This window comes from Eptesicus fuscus, chromosome 11 (genome assembly GCF_027574615.1).
Source record: "Eptesicus fuscus isolate TK198812 chromosome 11, DD_ASM_mEF_20220401, whole genome shotgun sequence".
Lineage (NCBI taxonomy): Eukaryota > Metazoa > Chordata > Mammalia > Chiroptera > Vespertilionidae > Eptesicus > Eptesicus fuscus.
Window position 1 is genome coordinate 17523374 of NC_072483.1, and position 17366 is coordinate 17540739.

A 17366-nucleotide genomic window follows, 5' to 3' on the forward strand; every position below is an offset into this window, starting at 1 on the left:
TGGGACCCCTCGAGGGATGTCTGACTGCCCGTTTAGGCCTGATCACGGTAGGATTGGGCCTAAACGGGCAGTTGGACATCCCTCTCACAATCCAGGACTGCTGGCTCCCAACTGCTCACCTGCCTGTCTTCCTGATTGCCCCTAACTGCTTCTTCCTGCCAGCCTGATCACCCCCTAACCACTCCCCTGCTAGCCTGATTGATGCCTAACTGCTCCCCTGCCAGCCTGATTGCCCCTAATTGCCCTCCCCTGCCAGCCTGGTCACCCCTAACTGCCCTCCCCTGCAGGCCTGGTCCCCCACAAACTGCCCTTCCCTGCAGGCCTGGTTGCCCACAACTGCTCTCCCCTGCAGGTCTGGGTCCCCCCCCCCCCCCAAACTGCCCTTCCCTGCAGGCCCGGTCACCCCAAACTTCCCTCCTCTGCTGGCCTGGTCACCCCTAACTGCCCTCCCCTGCAGGCTTGATCGCCCCCAACTGCCCTCCCTTGCAGGCCTGGTGCCTCCCAACTGCCCTCCCCTGCTGGCCATCTTGTGGCGGCTATCTTGTGTCCACATGGGGGCAGTCATCTTTGACAACATGGGGGCAGCCGTCTTGTGTGTTGGAGTAATGGTCAATTTGCATATTACTCTTTTATTAGATAGGATAGAGGCCTGGTGCATGAGTGGGGGCCAGCTGGTTTGCCCTGAAGGATGTCCCGGATCAGGGTGGTGGTTCCCTTGGGGCGTGGGGCAGCCTGGGTGAGGGGCCTGTGGTGGTTTGCAGGCCGGCCACGCCCCCTGGCAACCCAAGCAGAGGCCCTGGTATCTGGGATTTATTTATCTTCTATTATTGAAACTTTGTAGGCTTGAGCAGAGGCCAGGACCAGCCAGGGCAGGTGGGAAGGTTGGCTTCCTCCATCGCCCGGGCAACCCAAGCCTCCTGTTCTCTCCAGCTCTGTGGCTGCTGCCATTTTTGTTGGGATTTTTTTATCTTCTATAATTGAAACTTCGTAGCCTTGAGCAGAGGCCAAGGCTGGCCAGGAAGCTTGGCTTCCTCCATCGCCGGGGCAACCCAAGCCTCCTGCTTGCTCCAGCTCCGTGGCTGCCGCCATATTTGTTGGGTTAATTTGCATACTCGCTCCTGATTGGCTGGTGGGGTTGGCTTGTGGGCGTAGCAGAGGTACGGTCAATTTGCATGTTTCTCTTTTATTAGATAGGATTCCTCAACATAATTGTTCAAATGATCCAATAAAGAGAAAAGTATTTAATATTATGCTGCACAGTACAAAGAAATCTATCATCTAACAGCTTATGCCTTGCTGAGTTTGGCACAGATTATATTTAATGGGGGACTGGGCTTATACCACATCTCATGTTTTTCCCAGTTTCACTGAATGGCACAAACATCAACCCAGTTGACCAAGCAAGAAATCTACATTTTACTTTTTTCCTCCCTTCCATATTCAGTAAATCACTAATGTCCATTGATTTGCCATCGTAATAATTCTTGAATTATTCCTTTCCAGTGCACACATGGCACAGCCACTGCCCTGGGTTAGACCACCCACTGTGCACTGGGTTACCAGTGCGCATCCCAGCTGGATCCCCTGCCTTCAGGCTTGTTTCTTCCAGTGCATTCTCCACACAACTACAGTTCTTTCCCTGAGGCTTAAATCTGATCCTTTTACTCTACTCCACTATATCAGATTCCTCAGAGCCCTGTGGAAAATTACAATTACAAACTATGAACTGCGAGTTTCATGACACAGTTACTGCTCTCTATGGTCTCCAGCCTAGTCCCTCTCAGAATTCCTCCCTGACATTCTATGTTTTAGCTGTGACGACCTACTTTTGGTTCCCTAAATATGCCACTTCTAGATAATTTTTGTGAGTTTGCAAAAACTATTCATCTGTCTGAAATATACTCCACCAGCCTCATCCCCTTCCTATTTCACTCCCCTCGTTTTTTGGTTGGCTCACCCTCCCTATCCTTTCCCCGCCACCCTCAAGGTAGGCCAGCTGTCTTTTCCCATGTGCTTCCACAGTTTGAAGCACTAAATATACTCTACTATAGTTAAATGTTTATTTTACTGTCTTTTCCAACATACTCCAGTTCTTTGAGAGGTAGATGCTGGTATCTTGTTCACTGTTCCTCCCTGGCACCAAGCAATACCCTTGCTATATAGTGGGCCCTCAATAAGGGACTGCTGAATTCGTCAAGAAAATAGCTAAAGAAAGGAATCTTCAACACTCATTTGCATATAACATAGTAGTCAATTTATAATCTGTGGTAGTTCAAAAGTTCATTTACAAATAGGCTTGTGAGAACTCTGAATACATTTTCTCATAAAAACAATATTAAATGTAGTAGATAATTAGCTACCTTCCCAAAATGTATTTCATCTATAATGTAACTAACCTGTATCATTTACAGTTACTATAGACTCTAACTACTGAATAACAATAATGGTTCTGGGGGAAAATGTATGAAGAATTCCAATTTAGTAATGACATGAACTACTAATTTATGTAACTGGTTGAGGACAGAAGTTCTAATAGGGAGGGAATGAAAAATGACTAAAAACTAGGGATTTAGGGTGGCAAGGATTGGTCGTTTGCTGCCATTAATCTTTGGGAACATGTTCTAATCCGGATTAACTGACATTTCATCTCTCTTCTATTCCTTTAAGAATCCTAGGAATTAGGTACCAACTTCCTACTGACTGTCAACACTTCAGACTTCCAACAAGGGTTTCCTATATCACAGATAGGAAGTTAAAAACAAGGTTCTCATATATATTCTTTTTCCTTAAACAAGCATTCTGTACTCACTATTAAATGCAAAAAAAGCTAAGCAAGCAAGTAAACAAAACAGCTATTAACTCTATGAAAAACAACAGTTGTCAAAAGAAGCAATGTAATTATAGTCAACTGTGAAATGCTTAACTGAGTCATTACACGGTAAACAATGAACACTAATCAAACCAAAAATTATGATAAAAATTATGATATGGAAAAACAAAGCTGGGTGAATGTATTGCAAATACTTTCTCCTAATCTGTATTTTGCATTTGCATTTTTGTAAGTGTCTTTCATATTTCATACTTTTTTAAGCACTGAAAATTTTAGTTGTGAGTCCCATTTTTTCCCTTTAAAGCATGTGCTTTTACAGATGTTGAATTAAAATGTTGTACACATGAAATTTATATAATGTTATTAAATAATGTTATCTCATTAAGGTTAATAATAAAAAAGCATGTATTTTTGTATCCTATCTAAAAAAATCGCTACCCAAAGTTTGGGAATATTTTTATGTATGTTTGCTATTAAAATTTTTATAAACTAGCTTATATTTATGTCTTCGACCCACTTCAGGTTAATTTTTATGTATGATGTGAAATAATGGTCAAAGCTCATTGTTTTCTTTAAGAACATCCAATTGTCCTAATACTGTTTGTTGAAAAACTTATCATTTCCCATTGATGTACTACTACAAGTAAAAATCTAAGTTTTTACTTCTCTAGGATGAATATCCAGGACACACACACACACACACACACACACACACACACACACACACATTTTTTTAAAGAGAATTTTCATAAGTTTATTTCAGCCAAACTGACAACATTGCTGGGAAGCAAGCTCTCAAATGCTTCCCATATTTTTTATGAACATATTTTATCTCCACTACTGGCTTATAAACTGATTGAAAGAATTTTCTTTTCTCCAGATACTGTTGTTGTTTTTTTATTTCTAGCATTTCCATTTTACTGTGTTTATAGTTTTCCTATTTCTTCTGAAATTCTCCTTTTCATGTTTTTTTTTTTTTTTTTTTTTTTTTTACTACATCCTTTAACATATTATTCACAGCTTTAGAAAAATTCCTTGTGTAATAGTTCTACTATCTGGGTCATTTCTTCAATTGATATTATTGATTATCTTATCTTTTAACAACTTTTTAAAAATTTTCATAAACTCTATTTAATGCTAGAAATTATATCTAGAAGAACAAGACTGACTGAGATAAATGATGCTTACACCCAGAAATGGGCATACTTCTCTTCCTGCCAGGGTGACAGTATGGGAGGCACTAAGACAATCTGGTCAGTATTAAGTTGTATTTAGGTTCTCCTATGACATTTATCTTCAGTAAACCAAAAATTTTGAATTTCCCTATTTTGTGATAGTATGAACACAGGGTTTTTCTAAATGTTTCAGCTGTATTCTTAGCTTTCATCAGTCCCTCATGTCTACACTATAAATAGGTGTCTCTCACCCCCCGTAGATTGACCTTGATGATTTCTCAGTGTTAATGCTAGGGGACAGAGAATCTCTTGGGTTTCTTGGTACCAATCCTATATAATAAAAGGCTAATATGCAAATTGACCGAACAGCGGAATGACCAGTCGCTATGACACACACTGACCACCAGGGGGAAGACACTCAATGCAGGAGCTGCCCTCTGGTTGTCAGTGCGCTCCCACAGGTGGAGCTCATGGCTGGCGAGCACAGCGGCGGTGGCAGGAGCCTCTCCCGCCTCCGCAGCAGCACTAAGGACCCCTCAGGGGATGTCCGACTGCTGGCTTAGGCCCGCTCCCCAATCCTGGACTGTGAGGGGTGCAGGCTGGGCTGAGGGATCCCCCCTCGGTGCACAAATGTGCACCAAGCCTCTAGTTCAGTATAAGGCAACTTTGCTCCAGCTGAGTCTCAAAGATGGGACTTTCCAGATGTTTCTATCCCTTTTCCCTGTGGCAACTAAACTTTATCTCATAACTGTGAGTGCTCCAGGGCAGTAAAGATGTTCTCGCCCCTCCTCCTGCAGTAACAGATCTCTGCCAAGTGCAAGGTCTTGATTTCAACAGGGTTTCCTGCCCAGTCTCCAGAAGTAGACAGCTTTTGTTTCTACCCAGCCCCCAGAAGCAGCTGATCCTGGACTGGGTTTTGGAGGCTGGGAGAGGGGTTTTGCCTCTCCCACAATGGCTTAAGGCTTTTGCTTAATATGAGAAGAGAGTCCTGGAAATAAGCATGGGATTATGCTCCACCAATGGGATGCTTTCTGATCTCCTGGTCAGCACCAGGTAGTGGCCAGTGGAAGTAAAGCTTGTGTGTGCGGGTGAACTGCCTATGCCAGGACCCCCAACATTTTGAACTGTCATGACAATACATGCTCAGCCTTTATAATTTTGTTAAGTTTTGGCTTTCTTCTTATCCACTTTTATGGAAGCTAACTTCTTCCTAACTCAATCTGCCAAAGGAAAGAATTTTATATGTCTCATCTCTCCTCTCAACAAACAAGGAAAGGGAAGACATTTTCTCAATCTAAGAAAGGGCATCTATGAAAAACATAAAGATAACATTATAATTAATAGTGAAAGACAGAATGCTTTCTACCTAAGATTGGCAACAGGCAAAGCTGTTCAATCCTATCACTTCTATTAAAAATTATATTGTGTGCCTTCAGTGCAACAGGCAAGGCAAAGAAAAGACATATGGATTACTGGAAGGAATAGAAGTGTCTTTATGTGTAGACAAAATGATACTCTATGTAGAAAATCGCAAAGAATTTACAAAAAGCATAGGAATTAATAAGTGAGTTCAGGAAAGGTCAATATACAAAAATCAATAATTCTATATTTAAAAATAAAAATGTAAAAATTTAAATTTAAGAAATACTATTTACAAGAGCATAAAAGGACATAAAATACCTAAAAATAAATCTAACAAAATGTATTCAAGAAAACTGAAAACAGCCCAGCCAGTAGTGCTCAGGGGTTGAGCATCAACCTATAAACCAGTATGTCTCAGTTCGATTTCCAGTCAGGGCACATGTCCAGGTGTGGGCTCAATCCCCAGTTGCAGGAGGCAACTAATCAATGATTCTCTCTCATCACTGACATTTCCACTATCTCTCCCTCTCTCTTCCTCTCTGAAATCAATATATATATAAAACTGGAAAAAAAAAACATTGCTGGGAGAAATTAAAGAAGACCTCAATTAAAGCAGATACTCTCTTCATGGATCAGGAGATTCAATGCTTAAGAAGTCAGTTCTCAGTACCACCTCCCACTTGTTAGAAAGGCTATTATAAAAAAAGACAGAGCCCTAACCGGTTTGGCTCAGTGGATAGAGCGTCGGCCTGCGAACTGAAAGGTCCCAGGTTCGATTCTGGTCAAGGGCATGTACCTGGGTTGCGGGCACATCCCCAGTAGGAGGTGTGCAGGAGGCAGCTGATCGATGTTTCTCACTCATCGATGTTTCTAACTCTCTATCTCTTTCCCTTCCTCTCTGTAAAAAATCAATAAAATATATTAAAAAAAAATAACAAGTGTTCATGAGGATGCACAGAAAGGGTAACTTTGTGCACTGTTGATGGGGATAAAAATTGGTACAGTCACTATGGAAAATAGTATGGAGGTTCCTAAAAAAATTAGAACTAGAATTATCACATGATACTGAAATGTCGCATTGAGTATTTATCAAAAGAAAAATTTTAAAAATAACTAAAAAACGATATATGCACCCCAAGTTTATTGCACTATTATTTACAGTAGCCAATACCTGGAAACAACATAAGTGGCCATCAATGGATGAATGGGTAAAGAAAATATGGTATAAAGTCTGAGGTGGGGCAGGAGCCCAATGAAGGGTAAAAAATGGCAGGTATCTGTAATACTCTCAAAAATAAAAATACATTTAAAAAATTATAAAAGAAAAAAGAAAACGTTATATATACACACAGTGGAATACTATTTAGCAATAAAAGAAAGAAATCTTGCTATTTACAACAACATGGATAGACCTTGAGGGCATTATGCTAAGTGAAATAAGTCAGACAGAGAAAGACATATGATCTCACTTATATGTGGAGTCTAAAAAAAAAAATAAACAGAACAGATTGGTCATTGCCAGAGGTGGTGGTGTTGGTGGTGAGAGAAATGGGTGAAGGGGGTCAAAATGTACAAACTTCCGTTATAAAGTAAATGGGTCATGAGGATGTAAGATATAACATGGTGACTATCTATAATAATAAAAGCGCAATATGCTAATTAGACCGGACAGCCAAATGACCTTCCAGATGTCCTTCCGGACGACCGTCTGGATAAAGCCGCAGGAGCCGAGGCAGAGGCGGCTGCCGTGGCGGGCAGGGGGCCGAGGCAGAGGTGGTTAGGAGTGATCAGGCAGGCGAGCAGTTAAGAGCCAGCGGTCCCAGATTGCAAGAGGGATGTCTGACTGCTGGTTCGGCCAAAGGGTCCCGGATTGCGAGAGGGTGCAGGATAGGCTGAGGGACCCCCGCCCCCATGCACAAATTTTGTACACCAGTCCTATCTAATAAAGAGGTAATATGCAAATTGACCATCACTCCAACACACAAGATGGCCGCCCCCATGTGGACACAAGATGGCCGCCACAAGATGGCTGGCAGGGGAGGGGAGTTAGGTCTGACCAAGCCAGCAGAGAAGGGCAATTGGGGGTGACCAGGCTGGCAGGGGAGGGCAGTTGGGGGCGACCAGGCCTGCAAGGGAGGGCAGTTGGGGGCAATCAGGCCTGCTGGGGAGGGCAGTTAGGGGTGACTGGGCTGGCAAGGGAGGGCAGTTAGGGGTGACCAGGCCAACAGGGGAGGGCAGTTGGGGGCAACCATGCCTGCCAGGGAGGGCAGTTCGGGGGGGACCAGGCTGGCAGGGGAGGGCAGTTAGGTGCAACCAGGTTGGCAAGGGAGGGCAGTTAGGAGTGACCGGGCCAGCAGGGGAAGGCAGTTGGGGGCAACCAGGCCTGCAGGGGAGGGCAGTTAGGGGTGACCAGGCCAGCAGGGGTTGGCAGTTAGGGGCAATCGGGCTGGCAGGGGATCAATTAGGCATCAATCAGGCTGGCAGGGGAGTGGTTAGGGGGTGATCAGGCTGGCAGGAAGAAGCAGTTAGGGGCAGTCAGGCAGGCAGGCAGGTGAGCGGTTGGGAGCCAGCAGTCCTGGATTGTGAGAAGGATGTCTGACTGCCCGGTGGGATCGGGCCTAAACAGGCAGTCGGACATCCCTCGAGGGGTCCCAGATTGGAGAGGGTGCAGGCTGGGCTGAGGGACCCGCCCCCCTGTGCACGAATTTCATGCACAGGGCCTCTAGAATATTTTAAAAGGCTAATATGCAAAGCGCCCCCACGGGAGTTCGACTGGGAATGTTTAGGGGTAATCAGGCCAGCAGGGGAGAGCTGTTAGGGGAGATCAGGCCAGCAGGGGGGAGAGGTTAGGGGTGATCAGGCCGCAGGGGAGCAGTTAGGGGCATCAGGCAGGCAGGCAGAGGTGGTTAGGGGCAATCATACAGGCAGGCAGAGGGTTTAGGGGTGATCAGGCAGGCAGGCAGGCAGAGGCGGTTAGAGGCGATCAGGCAGGCAGGCAGAGGTTGTTAGGGGCAATCAGGCAGGCAGGCAGAAGGTTTAGGGGCGATGAGGCAGGCAGGCAGAATGGTTAGAGGCGATGAGGCCGGCAGCCAGAGTGGTTAGGGGCGATGAGGCCGGCAGCCAGAGTGGTTAGGGGTGATGAGGCAGGTAGGCGAGTGGTTAGGGGTGATGAGGCAGGCAGGCAGAGTTGTTAGGGGCGATGAGGCAGGCAGGCGAGTAGTTAGGGGCGATGAGGCAGGCAGGCCGGCGAGCAGTTAGGAGCCAGCAGTCCCAGATTGAGAGAGGGTGCAGGCCGGTTTTAGGGACACCCCCCCCCACCCACACCCCATGCACGAATTTCATGCACAGGGCCTCTAGTCCTATACAATAAAAGCCCAGTGACCCAATGGTGGAACGACCAGAACAACCAGTCGACCAGTCACTATGACACACACTGACCACCAGGGGACAGACACTCAACGCAGGAGCTGCCCCCTGGTGGTCAGTGCGCTCCCACAGTGGGATGGCTGACTGGGATGAGCAGCCGCTCAGAGGGCAGGTCCATAGCCGCTCTACTGACCGGGATGAGCAGTGCTCCCACAGCGGGCCAATCCCCACAGGTCACGTCCCTCCACCAGTGCACGAATCCCGTGCATCGGGCCTCTAGTATTTAATAATACTGTATTCTAAGTGTGAAAGTTTCTAAGAAAGTGAATCTTAAGGGTCCTCATTATAAGAAAAAATATTTTGTGAGTATATATAGTGATGGATGTTAACTATATTTATTGTGGTGATCATTTTGCCATATATACAAATATCAAATCATTATGTTGTACACTTGAAACTAAGAAAATGTGTTCCAATTATACCTCAATTTAAAAGAAGTTAATTCGAGGAGAAACCAAGATGGCGGCACAGGTAAACACCTAAACTGTTGCCTCGCACAACAATTTCAAAACTACAACTAAAAGACAAAACGGACATCATCCAGAACCACAGGAAGGCTGGCTAAGTGGAAATTCTACAACTACAAGGAAAGAGAAAAGCACACTGAGACTCAGAGGAGCTGCAGAAAGCAGAGGTACTGAGACGTGTGTGCATGCAGAGAGGACTGGCAACTGAGTGCACGGCTGGCTTTCTCAAGCGGGAGGGAGACAAAAGCTAAAAGTGCCCTCTGGCTATTTTCAAATAAAAGATTTCAACAAAATAGAAACATTTTTTTTTAAAAGCATTGGCTGAGATTCTCAGTTTGAACAAAGAATGTTAGTTAAAAGAGGAACGAAAATTCCAATAAAGCAATAGGTTTAGTTAGTATGTGGTTAAAGAACCCAGGAAGAGGAGAAACCAAGATGGTGGCACAGGTAAACACCTGAACTTGCTGTCTCACACAACAACTTCAAAACTACAACTAAAAGACAAAATGGACATCATCCAGAACCACAGGAAGGCTGGCTAAGTGGAAATTCTACAACTAGAAGGAAAGAGAAAGCACACTGAGACTCAGAGGAGCTGTGGAAGTAAAGTGCAGAGGTACGGAGGCATGTGGAGAGGGCTGGCAACTGAGTATGTGGCTATCTTTTTCAACCCGCAGGGAGACACAAGCTTCCGAATGCACTGAACTCCAGTTCCAGGAAAGACTCTGGGAACCCAGACTCATACGGGGAGAAACTGGACTGTCTGGCAGCGGATGGAACTCAAGGGCGGCTTTCTCTCAGAGGTGCTTGCAGCGATTACCACGGGACACTGAGACACAGGGGCCTATTAGGGCAGGGCTGACAGGAAACCAATGCTGTGTGCTCTGCCCTGAGACTCCACCCCATCCAAGCTGAGCACAGAGGCTTTTTGCAAGTCTTGTCTCATAAGGGTGTCACCAACACAGAAGTTCTCCCAGCATAGACACAGCTGAGCCTCACAGCCAATTGGACTGGAGGTCAATTCCTCTCACTGATACCAACAACAATCAAGGCTTAACTATAACAAGACTGTGCACAGAGCCTACAAAGGGGTGCACCAAGAGTGTCCACCTCAGGTAACTGGGGAGGCTGAGCCACTGGGCCCTATAGGACACCTACCACACAAAGCCACTCAATCAACTCAGGGAAGCAGAGACAAAGAAACAGACCACAAATGAAAGAAATGGAGGAAAGCAAACTACTGGATATAGAGTTCAAAACCATGGTTATAAGGTTTTTCAAGAATTTTCTAGAAAAGGCCGATAAATTTAGTGAGACCCTCGAGGATTTGAAAAAGGACCAACTAGAAATTAAGCATACACTGACTGAAATAAAAAATATTATACAGAGATCTAACAGCAGACTAGAGGATCACAAAATCAAGTCAAAGATTTGAAATACAAAGAAGCAAAAAACACTCAACCAGAAAAGCAAAAAGAAAAAAAAGAATCCAAAAATATCAAGATAGTGTAAGGAGCCTCTGGGAGAACTTCAAGCGTAACACCATCCAAATTATGGGGGTGCCAGAAGAAGAGAGAGAGCAAGATACTGAAAACCTATTTGAAGAAATAATGAACGAAAACGTCCCCCACCTGGTGAAAGAAATAGACTTACAAGTCCAGGAAGCGCACAGAACCCCAAACAAGAGGAATCCAAAGAGGACCACATCAAGACACATCATAATTAAAATGCCAAGGGCAAAAGACAGAGAGAGAATATTAAAAGCAACAAGAGAAAAACAGCTAGTTACTTACAAGGGAGCACCCATGCGATTGTCAGCTGATTTCTCAACAGAAACTATGCAGGCCATATGGGAGTGGCAAGAAATATTCAAAGTGATGAATATCAAGAACCTACAACCAAGATTACTCTACCCAGCAAAGCTATCATTCAGAATTAAAGGTCAGATAAAGAGCTTCACAGATAAGAAAAGGCTAAAGGAGTTCATCACCGCCAAACCAGTATTATATGAAATGCTGAAGGGTATTCTTTAAGAAGAGGAAGAAGAATAAAAAGGTAAAGATAAAAATTATGAACAACAAATACATATCTATCAACAAGGGAATCTAAAAATCAAGTGAATAAAAAAATCTGATGAACAGAATAAACTGGTGAATATAATAGAATCAGGGGCATAGAAAGGGAGTGGACTGACTTCTTGTGGGGAAAGGGGTGTGGAAGGGAGTGGACTGACTTCTTGGGGGGAAAGGGGTGTGGGGGGTGTGGGAAGAGACTGGACAAAAATCGTACACCTATGGATGAGGACAGTGGGGGAGTTAAGGGCAGAGGGTGGGGTGGGAACCGGGTGGAGGGGAGCTACGGGGGGGGGGAAAAGAGGAACAATTGTAATAATCTGAACAATAAAGATTTATTAAAAAAATTAAAAATAAATAAAAGAAGTTAATTCTTCCAAATTAACCTACAGGTTCAAAACAACACCAATCATAATTGTACATACTTAACAAGCTAATTTTTTTTTTTTAATCCTTATCGAGGATATGCTTTTATTGACTTTTTTATAGAGAGAGGATGGGTGAGAGAGAGAGATACATCAACTGATTGCCTCCCATATGCTCTCCAATTGGAGATCTAATCTGCAACTTAGGTATGTGCCCTGACCAGGAAGTGAACCTGCAACCTTTTGGTGTACAGGACGACGTTCCAACCAACTAAGCCACACAGCCAGGGCTTAACAAGCTAATTTTTAAACTCATATAGGAAAGCAAAGGGCCTATAATAGACAAAACAATTTTGCAAAAGAATAAAATAGGGATGAACACAATGTGATTTCAGGACTTATTATAGAGATAATCAAGCCACTTTAGTGTTCTATACGGTTATATGTACAGTACAATCAATGGAACAGAATAGGAAGCCCAGAAACAGACCCAGACATGTATAACCAACTGATTTTTTTATGAAAATGCCAAGGTAATTTAATGATCGAAAAACAATCTTTCCAACAAAGAATGCTGGAACAACTGAAAATTCATATGCAAAAAACCCCAAAGCAAAAACAAGTCACCCTCCACCCTTACTCTGTACAACATAAAAAAATTAACTCAAAATAGTGCATAGACCTACATATATACCCTAAAGCTATAGTACATTTAGAAGAAAACATAGGAGAAAATCTTTGTAAAATTGGATTAAGCAAAAATTAATTAGGGTTCTAAAAGCATAAAACATAAAAGAAAAACTTGATAAATTTTGGACTGTTTCAAAATTTAAAATTTCTATTCTTTCATAAACAATGTTAAGAAAATAAAAATAAAATTCACAGACTTGAAAAAAAATATTTGGAAATGACATGTATGTTAAAGGACTTGTTTCTAAAATATATTAAGAGCTCTAATTCATGGGCACACTGCGATTTAAAAACTAACACTTTAAAAATGTTTTTTAATCCTCACCTGAGGATAAGTTTGTATTGATTTTAGAGAGAGAGAAAGGAGGGGAAAGAGAAACATCAATATGAGAAAGAAACATTGATCGGGTGCGCACCCCGAATGTGCCCCGACCAGGGATCGAACCGGCAACCTAAGTATGTGCCCTGACCAGGAATTGAACCTGCAATCTTTTGGGGTACGGGACAATGCTCCAACCAACTGAGCCACCTGGCCAGGACCAAAACTCTAACACTTTTTAGACAAACGGAACATGAGCACATTTATGTCTACAGGGAACTAAAAACATAATACCAATAAAAAATAATTGAGAAATTAAAAAGATTAGTTGTAGCAATTATGCAGTAGAACCATACAAAAAGCTGATAATGAAGATGAATATATGTATGTCCTTTAACGTATAAAATACCATCAAAGTGTACCCTTATATTGGAAAGGGTCAATATATGGATAGTAGTATAACCGTGTTCAATATACTATTGTTTACTTTGAATATGTCTAAATGTTTTTCATTATAAAGAGTTAAAAAATAAAATGGCAGACATGTTACAATATGCAAATAAGCTGCTTAAGTAAAACCATTAATGTACATTAAATAATTTGTATGAAGACACACACATGATGGCCCAGCAATGAGTACCTTGGCAATAGCAGTCTGTTTAAACATGCGAGTAATCAACCCCATAGAAGTCTCAGTGGACACGGAATTTGGAGCTCTCATTAATTTTTCCCACTCTTCAAAGCTGGCATTCAGTTCCTGTGTGGGAGAAAGCAACAGTGTTTAGACATGAAGCATAAAGAACAGAACAATTAATGCAGCAATGAATCATGTCCTACCTTCTTTTATCCTATCTAATAAAAGAGTAATATGCAAATTAACCATTACTCTGCTACACCCACAAGCCACACCCACCAGCCAATGATGAGCAAGTATGCAAATTAACCCAACCAAGATGGCTGTGGCCATGGAGCAAACAGGAGGCTTGGGTTGCCCCCGGTGATGGAGGAAGCCAAGCTTTCCGCATACCCTGGCCAGCCCAGGCCTCCACTCAAGGCTACAAAGTTTCAATTATAGAAGATAAATTCCAGATACCAGGACCTCTGCTTGGGTGGCCGGGGGGCGTGGCGGGCCTGCAAACCACCACAGGCCCCTCGCCCAGGCCACCCCACGCTCCAAGGGAACCCCCACCCTTATCTGGGACACCCTTCAGGGCAAACCAGCTGGCCCCCACCCGTGCACCAGGCCTCTATCCTATCTAATAAAAATGTAATATGCAAATTGACCATCACTCCAACACACAAGATGGCTGCCCCCATGTGGTCAAAGGTGGCTGCCCCCATGTGGACACAAGATGGCCACCACAAGATAGCCAGCAGGGGAGGGCAGTTGGGAGGGACCAGGCCTGCAAGGGAGGGCAGTTGGGGGCAATGAAGCCTGCAGGGGAGGGCAGTTGGGAGGGACCAGACCTGCAAGACAGGGCAGTTGGGGGTGATCAAGCCTGCAGGGGAGGGCAGTTAGGGGTGACCAGGCTGGCAGAGGAGGGAAGTTGGGGGTGACCGGGCCTGCAGGGAAGGGCAGTTGGGGGGACCCAGGCCTGCAGGGGAGAGCAGTTGGAGGGACCAGGCCTGCGGAGGGGGGCAGTTAGGGGTGACCAGGCCTGCAGGGGAGGGCAGTTAGGGGCAAACAGGCTGGCAGGGGAGCAGTTAGGCATCAATCAGGGTGGCAGGGGAGTGGTTAGGGGGTGATCAGGCTGGCAGGCAGAAGTGGTTAGGGGCAATCAGGAAGGCAGGCAGGCGAACAGTTGGGAGCCAGCAGTCCTGGATTGTGAGAGGGATGTCCGACTGCCCGTTTAGGCCCGATCCCAGGAGGATCGGGCCTAAACAGGCAGTCGGACATCCCTCGAGGGGTCCCAGATTGGAGAGGGTGCAGGCTGGGTTGAGGGACACACACCCCCATGCATGAATTTCGTGCACCGGGCCTCTAGTATATATATAAAGATATAAAAGAAAATTCCCTAAGATGCCAATGTGTTCATTTAAAGACATGGAGGCTGCTCAGTCATATGTTCACACCAATAACAGAAACTAACGATAAGCTGTAGGTGAAAACATTGCTAACATCATAAACCAAACAATTGCAGCTTCCTCTTAAGGGAAAACATTTTGTAAAGTAAACATAAAAATTTAAATACATAAGAAAGAAGCGCAGTGAAAATGTATATGGTAGCAAAGTATTTTTATAAAAAGATATGATATTACTTAAATAAAATCAAACAAAAGACTTGGGGGATATTAGTTAAATAAAAATATAATATAATCATACATTCTCTTATTTTTCTTTCAAATGCTAAAATAGTGGATAAAGGAAATTACATTATTCTTATTTTTCCAATAACATATTGCTCAATGTTTACAGAATGCTTACTCTAAGATTTCAAAATAAAACAATGCAATAAATAATGTTTGTCAACAAAGTTATGCCCAGATTTGAAGAAATTTCAGAGAATATATAAGCATTGCACTACCAAAAATGTATATAAAGATTTGCTAAATACAATTTGGCTTTCTGATATGTTTAACTTCACATCTTACATGATCACCGAGTTTTAAGATTGCAAGAACAGGGCTGTATCTAAGTTATTCTAGAGGGCAGCTACTTATACTTAAAAATAAAAAAATCCTAGAAGAAGAAACACACCTTCTCTTGCTTCACACCCTACAGATACTCAGAATTCTTAATACTAAATCTTTGTTGTAATTGAATTACTTTTTTTCTATATTCAGCAGAAATATATTTTTTAATCACTAGGATACTGAATCTTTTCAAATTATATGACTAAAGTTAAATTCTTCCTTCTCGGCTCTCGAAATAATACAAAGCCAATACATATGCTCTATTAATTAAACCTATTTTAAGAAAGCAGACTTTTTCTTCTGTAAAATATGAAATACGTACAATCTTTCTTAGTATAATTTAAAATAAGACTTTCAATCAAAAAGGGTTCTCACCTTGGCTGCTGCTGCTGGAAGGTCGAAAGGAATACGCTGTCTGATTTTAGGGGGCAGCTGGGTTAAAACGTCAGTCTTTAGCCTTCTAATCATTATGTCACTTAATAACTGATGAAGTTCATTAAGATTTGACGCCCCTCTACAATCCCACTGAGGCCTTTTACCAAAATATCTGTTAATATGAAGAAAAGAACATGCAGTAAGAAAACAATTTATGCAATGTGTTCTTTTTTTAAATGATAGAAGCCATGGCACTGCTTTTACTGTAATTTTTAAATGCAAATTAGTTTCAAAAAGCTCAGCTTGAGAACTAGTAATGAATAAGATTACACATAACTTTCAGCTGTAGAAAATACTAGTGTCTAAATGTACTGTTTACACTGAGTTCATGCAAGGCTGGGTGAACTGGTCACTCTGAAGACCACTGGCAATTCTGGGTGGGCTCACACAGGGCAGGCAGAATGTTTATCAGATGTAGCCCTAACTAGGCACTAACTGCCAGTACACCAGCCAGTCAGCAACCAAACCACCTAAAACATCTCCGCACCATCTAGAAGGAGGTATTATCTGGCACTGACAGCAAAGGAAACAAAAAAACAACAACCCACTGTGAAAGAGAGAATGGGAGGATACCATGTTTACTGGTAGAAGTCAATGCAGACAGACGCTGACTTGGTAAAGAAAGGAAGCTACAACTTAAAATACTTGCAAAAGGTAACTTTTCCACTAGACTTCCACAAAAATCAGGAGTTGGAAGCACCAAGGACTGTGGACAGGTGTTAAGGCAAGAGTTGAAATATAAATATTTCGATCTGGTGGATCTACTAAACTTAGGCATCAGGACAGCTGGCCTAAAAACATCACTCTATCACTGTGACAACTCAAACATTTCCCCACAAAATTCCCAGTCGTCTTCAAAGGGACCATACTATTAAAAATGAGCTGTCAGACAATAATTAACAAAGGAAAAATTCTTATTAGGCTGTATTATCATTACTAATATTAATAATTAAATAATGATAATTTTAATAGGATTTTGGTGGTATTTTAGCACAAATTGGTGTCAATTTGGGAAAGTTAAAACTTGTTGACATGAATTTTGATAGCAAACATAAGAGTAGTAAGACAACATTAAAGACATGTACCATACTTACATGTAAAATCAATTAGAAAAGTACAGTGAATGAATGGAGCTACAGTATGATAAAATGAAAGACACCATTCAGTTGTCATCAATAAGAAATTTACTTGTTTAAAAAGAAACTGATAGCATTATAAGAAAATTCAATCAGTTTATTTATAACTAGAGGCCCAGGACACAGATTCATGCACTGGTGGGGTCCCTCGACCTGGCCTGCAGCTCTCCAACATACCCTCAGGGGTCCCGGATTGCGAGAGGGTGCAGGCTTGGCCGAGAGACCCCACTGGTGGACCATCAGGGTCGGGGAGGCACCACGGGAGGCCTCCAGGGCATGTCCAGCCCATCTCACCCAGTCCCGATCGGCCGGACCCCAGCAGCAAAGTAACCTACAGGTTGGAGCATCTGCCCCCTAGTGGTCAGTGCGCAGTCATAGCTACCAGTCGAATGGTCAAACGGTCGCTTAGGCTTTTATATATACAAATTGTTATAAATTAAATCATTGATACTTGT

The 17366-nt window shown here is 43.0% G+C and overlaps 1 protein-coding gene across 1 annotated transcript in view; it reads right to left on the reverse strand.

Moving 5' to 3' along the window:
- Positions 1-17366, reverse strand: part of ZRANB3 (zinc finger RANBP2-type containing 3) — a 213165-nt gene that overhangs the window by 62318 nt on the left and 133481 nt on the right. The window contains exons 7-8 of the mRNA XM_054723478.1: positions 15716-15887; positions 13347-13463 (exon numbers count right to left, since the gene is read on the reverse strand). Coding sequence (XP_054579453.1) covers positions 13347-13463; positions 15716-15887 — 289 coding nt within the window. The remainder of the gene's footprint in view (positions 1-13346; positions 13464-15715; positions 15888-17366) is intronic.